Source organism: Hippopotamus amphibius, chromosome 8 (assembly GCF_030028045.1).
Source record: "Hippopotamus amphibius kiboko isolate mHipAmp2 chromosome 8, mHipAmp2.hap2, whole genome shotgun sequence".
Lineage (NCBI taxonomy): Eukaryota > Metazoa > Chordata > Mammalia > Artiodactyla > Hippopotamidae > Hippopotamus > Hippopotamus amphibius.
Window position 1 is genome coordinate 125,606,166 of NC_080193.1, and position 7,946 is coordinate 125,614,111.

General features: G+C 37.7%; 1 protein-coding gene across 2 annotated transcripts in view; it reads right to left on the reverse strand.

Annotated features, from left to right (window-relative positions):
* MTX2 (metaxin 2) overlaps positions 1-7,712 on the reverse strand; it is a 65,974-nt gene extending 58,262 nt beyond the window's left edge. For both annotated transcript variants that reach the window (XM_057746555.1, XM_057746554.1), the window contains exon 1: positions 7,478-7,712. Coding sequence is in view for 1 of the 2 variants with exons in the window: in XM_057746554.1 (XP_057602537.1) it covers positions 7,478-7,517 (40 nt within the window). In the remaining variant the exon portion in view is untranslated. The remainder of the gene's footprint in view (positions 1-7,477) is intronic.
* Between the last annotated feature and the right edge of the window lie 234 nt (positions 7,713-7,946).

Below are 7,946 nucleotides of genomic sequence, written 5' to 3' on the forward strand. Positions count from 1 at the left end.
TACAGTTAATGGGAATTGCCATGACAAAATGATTGTTTTTATGAAAAGAACCTTCTTTATTACTAACCAATCAAATTTCATTTTTATTACTGATGTAGAAAAGTTCAAAACCATGATTCATTTATAGAGCGTACAAAAATAAGAAAAGTGTTCAAGAATAGAGTACAGGATCATTTACAAAGCAATAAAAAATTAAAACATGCATTTCTCTTACTGGCAAGGCAGAAAGTTCTACACATAAATGTCTGTAGCTAGATCTGCTGAATATTATAACTTCTGTCTTTGAACAAAAAATGAGAAGGCTGAATTTAATATCTCATCTTCATTTGACATTTTCAGTCCATCTGATAACTGCTTATCAAGAAATATCAAAAATGTTTGAAAAATGTTAAGAATTTTGATGATGTTTTCTTTCAATTTTGACTCAAACATGAAAGGCTTCAGCTAACATTAATAACTCAAAAGTCTTCACAGCATAAAGACTGACAAATTTCATGGGGCACACATCACCAAAATCTTTTAAGTTGAAATGAAAAGTTATGTAATTTCAGAGTACAGAACGTTAATAAAACACACAAGAAAACCAAAACTCACTTTATGCTTAATATGGACTATTACAAGATCAAAAACAAGCCTTTCAAGGGATATTAACAGCATACCAAAGTTTTCTAAAAGGAAACAAACATTCCCCCTAAGATTCCGGTTTCCAACCTATTCATGAATACAAATATGATAAAGGAAAACAGGTCACACTGCTGTCAATAAATTGTATTTTGCCTCTAATCTGAAGTATAACCTATTGTCTTTATTTTGCTTCTCCATCTGCCCCTTCAATATCAACTTCACATGTGCCAAGGTGATAAGCACCGCAGTATGAGTCTATTCATACAACTCATATGAATGAAAAAAGATTCTCTGAAATGTTATGGCCAGTTCAATAACTTCTCAATAATTCCTCGGTGCCTTCCTCAATACTGGAGAATCCTTAGAATGTGGACTACAAATAACTAACAAAATAGCTTTATTTTCAAGAGCAAAAGAATGGAACACATCGTATTTTTTCAAATATCTGTTGCAATGATCATTATTAGATATCTGATATACAGATGTAAGAGCCGTGACTACCACTTTCTTCATTCTTAATAAATCTTGTGAGCAACAGCGTCACTTTCATTTTACAAAGGACTTTTAACCCATAGTTTCCACTTCTTTGGGACTCTAGGAGCCTTCTGAAATGCTTTCAAAGTCCAGATTTCCCAGTATTCATGTGGAAGAAAGACGGAATAAAAAGGACTTTATTACTGATATAAAAACAAAATTTTTTAAACATGGCTATACTGATTATACTTACTTTTAAAATGCTTACATATGGGTGCCATGAAACCCTGTAAAACTTCTTTCCTAGATCATACCATAAACTAAGGCTACTGCTAGAATGAAATTATTAATAAATTTAAATAATTAAGCACCTGCATGCTCACAATGAGATAAATGAAATATTCCAAGTCTTCTTTTTCATCCTTTACATAGTTCAGGGAGCTTCTAAATAAAGAACAGAACAGATATTGCCCTGATTTCAAAAGATTAATAACTATAGCATGATGAAATTAACTAATATGCTTAAAATATATCAACATATTGGTGAAGTAATAAGATCATTCAGAAAAGATGGTATAGAAGTTAATAAAAATAAAAACACTTTGAATTATTTTGCTCTCCAAAATGGTTAAGGGATAACATTACAAAGGCAGCATCCTCAAAGGCATCGGGAAACAAAAGTAGTAACAGAAACTACCACGAACTGAACATACCATGTACCACCCTATATGAGGTGCTTAGGATACATTATAAAATATACTCATACTATCCCCCTTGCACAAATAAGGAAACTGTGGCCTAGAAAGGCCTGCCCAAGATTATAAAACGAAAGGCAGAACTGAACTTAGAACTCAAGTTGCCTTACTGCAAAGGCCTAGTTCCTAACCTTTATACTCTATTACCTAACAGTTTCAATTTCCTCATCCATCAAACAAGAATAATACCTAACAGGATCAAATTGTTAATATTAGCAACTATGTCAATATAACATCTTACACAGTGGGTCAAAAATGGACGCTTACTCTTACCATCAACCAGATGCTTAGCAGTTAAGTGTTTAAAGCCAAAACCTTTTGGCAATGTCTAATAGACAAACCACCACTGAAAAAGTCTCAGTATTTATACCTATGACCTATACTGAAGATTCAATTATATAAGGAAGATAAATATGGCTGGAACTTATCAAAGGTATAATCTTGAAACAAATATCTTAGAATAATTTATTAGAGGAGTAATTTTAATAAATGTAGTAACTGTTTATAGATGTTTTATATTATTTAAATAAATTATGCATTCTATTTATAAGTAATTTTAAAAGCTTTACCAAACTTGTATCTTCACACAGCAGGACAGAAGCAAAGTCCAGTAAAAGAGAAAAACTGATAGGTAAATGAGCTAAAAATAATATTAATAAACACTTATTGAGTGCTTCCTATATGCCAGACACAATGCCAAGCATTTTCTCTTTTCTCATCTAATCCTTAAATAATCTATAATTATCTTTACCACTTTGCAAACAAGAAACCTGAGGCTTAAAAAGGCAAGTAATTTGCCCAAGGTCACACATTTAGCAAGTAGCTGAATAAGAACCCAGGTCGGACTCTCATTTTCAAGTGCACAGGAAGAAACCAAGGTGAAGGAAGTGATCAACACTACAGGAGATTCCTGCAGTCTAGCCCTCAGCACCTCTCTAACTTTTTGCGAGAATCTAGTGGCACTGTAGAGCCCTAAAAGCTGGAGTCACTCCTGGTAAAGAGATGGGCAAGTGAGGCCTGTTCGTCACAGTACTCCACCCTTCTGGCTACTCCAAATGTGGTCATACAACCCAAATGGGAATACTCAATCCTTCCCCAGGATATGTTCATACCCAGCTATCGATAAAAAATAATTTTTTTAACCTGAAACTCAAGTAATGTATTGGAAAATCTTGTCAGTTAAAAAAACAAGCAAGTGAAAATTTAAAATACACAGGCTGTTACAAAAGATTTTGAAAACCAGGACTATTTTCATCCTCTAAATCTTTAAAGTTCTTAATCTAGTATATCATTATCTAGAGATCCAAGCTATTAATTCAAAATCATAAGTTACCATTCCTTTCCATGCCACAGAGTTAAAAGAAAAATTCAAAATTCTCTCCCAGTTTAACAAATTTAACTACTCGGTTAGATACACAAATATATGTATTTGCAAGCACTGTTTACATCAGCAAAATCATATACACCTGTGATGGCTTTGAGGCGCATTAAACTGGCTAGACTGAACTACATTTGCCAGTATACCCTTTCTACTGTTTCTTACTAGCGTGAGCTGCAAGGGAAACAGAAGGTGTTAGAGAAACAGAAGGGAGGCAACAGCCACTTTGTAGCAAACACCTCCCAGTTATTCAAATGCTTATCTAGGCACAGCTGTGAAGGGATTTTGCTGACATACATTAAATTCCCGGATCAGCTGACTTTATGTTAACCAAAAGGGAGATTATCCTGTGTGGACCTGACTTATTAACAGTGCACCTAAGTCCTCCCTGGGCTCAGGCTCTGGAAGCAGCACCTGCTCCATGTGCTCTCTCCTCCCCCTAGATCCCCTTCATGGCTGTCTGCCTAGTGGACTAAGCATTTACTTGGCCTACCCCCACAAAAGCATAAGCCAATTGCATGGCCAGGGCGGGGCATGTAGGTGTAGACAGAGTTAGAACTAGAGCTAGAGCTCCTACCACTTCTGCTTCTCAGGCTGAACTAATATAATACACAAATATCCATCATAAGACTAGATAAGCTATGCAACCATTTAACAATGATGTTATATATGTCATTCCATTCATAGACATGGAAAGAGATCTAAAAATGCTATATGACAAAACAGATTACAAAAAAGTATGCATATTATATATTATTTATGTCCTTTTTTTATTTTTAGGGAGAGTAAATGAGCTAGCTTTGTTCACCAAAGTTTTAATGATGAGGATGAGATTTTAAATTTATGATTTTATGTGATTTTTACTTTATATTCTTTTGGATTGTTTTCATTTTCTACAGTAGCAATTATTTTTATTACAAGGGAAAAAAAACAATAAACCTTTCTTATTTGACGGGAAAAAAAGTCAGGTAGGCTTACAAGCTAAAATGTGCTCAGAGTCTTAAAGGATAGACAGGAGTTACCCAAGCAAAGTGGACAGTTCAGGCAAAAGGCAACACTTGCCAAAGATGGACACTGCAAATAGTTTTGAAAGGCAAGAGTTCAAGGAAAGGGGTGACAAGAGATGAGGCTGGACAGACAGACTCGGAATAACTCACGGAACCTCCTGTATGCCTCACTCCGTTCTACTAACAACAGGCAACCAATGATGGTGTTAAATGATGGTGTTAAAACAAGAGGAATTACACCTATATTTTAGGAAAATAAAAATAAAACAATACAAACAAACAAAAAGCCACTGAGGCTTGCAGTGCAGTGGCGGTACTAGAAAGAGACCAGACTGAAAGCAGGGAAATCTATTCAGACACTACTACAGTAATTCAACCAAGAAGTAACAAAGGCTTAAACTAAGGTAATAATATAGCAGTGGAGATGGAGAGAATAGCTATTGAGTCACAGTAAGGAGTAAGAACTGAGAGAACTTGGTAGGGGATACACTAGTAGTAAAGAGACAGAAGTGGTTCACTTAAATGGGGGAGATCAGAGTAGGCTTTCAAAAAGATGTCCTTATGAACGAGGCTCTCAAGGAGGGCACTTCATGAATATCACAGATAGATGTAAATAAGAGGCCTTTAAATGTTTCCAAAAGAAATACCAGTTTGTTGGCCCACTGAAAGAAAGAATAATAAGCAAAGTGTTATACATTTAAAAATAGATCTCTCAACTACAAAAACAGATTCACATTTACTTATTAAGTTTTAATAGGACTATGTGGATATATATCTCTAATCTCTTGAGGCTGATCTCTTCCAGGAAAACCATATTACTGCCAGAAGGAGAATACTGTGAATAGTTGTTGGATTTGAGTCACATTTGCTGGTCAAATACAAGGTTGCATATAAATTATTGTTTTAATCACCCTTTTTTTGCTCTTGCCAAAATATAATCTTTCAAGTTTTTAAAATTATAACCATTTAAATTTAAAAGTAAAATATTCTCACTCCACCAACACCCTATCCTTATTACCCTGAAATTACTAGTTTAAATTAGTTGAATATTCTGCATTTTTCTTTGCTTATATATACATGTTTATGCAGGGTTCATTTATTTAACAACAATGGGTTCATACTATATATATACACATATATATACACACACATATATATTATTCTATAACTTGTTTTTACTTAAGATAATCAGAGTTTTCAAGCCAATATATTTAACAGATATACCTCTTCATTTTTAGTATCTATAATAATGTGGGCATGCCATAACAATATATATTTAGGATGTTCCTGGGTTTCTGCTATTACAAATACTACTACAATTATTACTGTTGTATATTTCTTTAAATACTGGTCCTTATATTTCTATCAGATAAATCCCATGAAGAAGAATTTCTGGGTCAATTAACCGCATTTAAATAAATATTGCGATGTTAAGTTCCCAAAAAGCAGTGATTTCTTACGGATTCACCAATACTTTGAGGGTAACGGTTTTCCCCATGCCAGTGTCAGTACTTGAAATTATCGTATTCACCCCTGCCCTGAGTAGAAATTAGTGATGGAAAGCATCTTTTCATATGTTCACTGATGATCTGCATTTCCCTTTTTGTGAACTGCCTGTTCCTGTCCTTTATCTTTGATTCTGTTGGATTGTCTTTTTCTTACTAATTTGTAGAAACTTATCTCATCTCTTATCATACAAAGCTTTTTAAAATGAAATCTGTCAATTTTTTCTTCCATTAACTCTGAATTCTGTGTCTTGCTTGGGCCTCCTATGCTACATCTCCTACATTTTTTCCTAATTATTTTATTACAATTTGGTTTTTGTTCTTATTTTACACTTAAATCTCTAATTCATCTGGAATTTATTCTTGCAGTATTAGGACTTGGGAGTTGTCCCAACACCATTTATTGAATTATCCATCTATAAATGCCTCCTGCTAGAGTGATCACTCCAAACAGCTAAGATGGCAGACTGATAAAATTCCTAGAAATTCTTAAATTTCACTGACTGAAGCAAAGTTCCAAACTTATTAAAAGTTTATTAAAAGATATTAACCGTTTTTTCTTTAAAAGAAACCACACATTAGGGAACTTGCATACAGTGTACCAATACTGGCATACACTGTGAAATATTTTAACACAGTAGCAATCTAAATTAAATTAAGGATCTAACTTTTTAAAAAACATACACGGTAAAAACAGAAATAATTGTTGTTTGAAATCTCAAGATTATTCACTGATTCAGGTCACGAATGTTTATCGAGCACCAATTGACAGGTCCTCAAGATACTAGAGACAAAATAAGTATTATCCCTGCTTTCATGAAGCTTGCAATCTAATGGGAGCTTCCCTCTCTTTTCAGAAAACAGTCTTTATTTTAGGTGAAAAATGGAAAACAAATGTATGTTCACACAAATGCAATGAAAATCATTTTGTCAAATTCTATGACACATTCAGTACTTTCCATTTCAAAAATACTACCTTATTGCAAATGCACCTACTTATCCTCCTGACTGAATATTTACCGTACTCACAGTGAAAATACTGCTAGGACGTTTAAGATTAATTCCATTTAAAGATTAACTATTACCCATCAACCTACACCTACAACAGTCCCCTCACTTTCCCAACAATATTTAATTTCTTTCACTACAGTAATTAAGAACCTCGATAACAGACATTATAAATCTATTTACATCCGTCATATTCAGTCCGTCAAGTCAAAGGTGTTTCAAAAAATTCCCATGAATCCTAGAGACCTAGCAAATGGTAATACTGTGCTGCTCCGAGAGGAAACTTCGGTGGCCCCTCGAATAACAATGGCGACTCATTAGTGACAATCCCCTTAAACTTCAGGTGCCGCACCGAGGCTGCCCCCACTCTTAACAGTGAAGCCTTCGGAAGCCCCGCCCCTATGGCCACGCCCCCCACCTTAACCCTAAGCCACGGCGTTCTCCACGCACCCCAACACCTCCAGACCCAATGGGCGGCTGGACAAAGCACTGCCCAGCGAAAGCAGATGGGACTCCCACTCCTACAGAGTGACCTTGGCCAAGTTTCTCCCCCTCAGCTTTCTCATCCATGAGATGAGGCAGTGCCCGCCTCCATCCCCAGGCCTGGGTTCAGCGTCTAAAGCTGCAAGGCTGGAGGAAAGCTGCAGCCCTAAAGCGCACATTACTCCCCTCGACCGCCCCACGCCGGTCCCCGCCTCCGTCCGGGTTCGCGGCCATGCACGCTACCTGCGATCTGCGAGACGAAGGCTTCCGCCACTAGAGACATGTCGGCTGGGCTGCGCCGCGCCCGCGGTCCCTACTCCCCAGGAACCTCAGCGAACTCCTGCGCAGCCCGGTGGTTCCTGTCACCTCACAGGCCTGGCCCCGGCTGAGGCTCGGACTCGCAGAGCCCACCCCTGCGGCAGCCGTGACTGCGCGGGCAGCGAGGACCCCAAGGTTACCGCCAGGCCCGGCCGGCAACTTCCGGCGCAGCTGACAGCGGCGCGGGCGCGCTTCCGCCGGCCCCGCCTCTGACTCCTCCGGGCTTTCCAATCCGGCTCTCCTCGCCGCCGGGGGCCGCGGGGGTGGGGGGGAGCGCGGGGGTGGGGGCTGGGGGCCGCGGGAGGATTGGGGGAGGGGAGAAGGGTGTTTGATTCCCGACTCCGGGCTCCAGCCTACCCTGCGGGCAAGTGTACCCCAGAGGTTTTCAGTATCC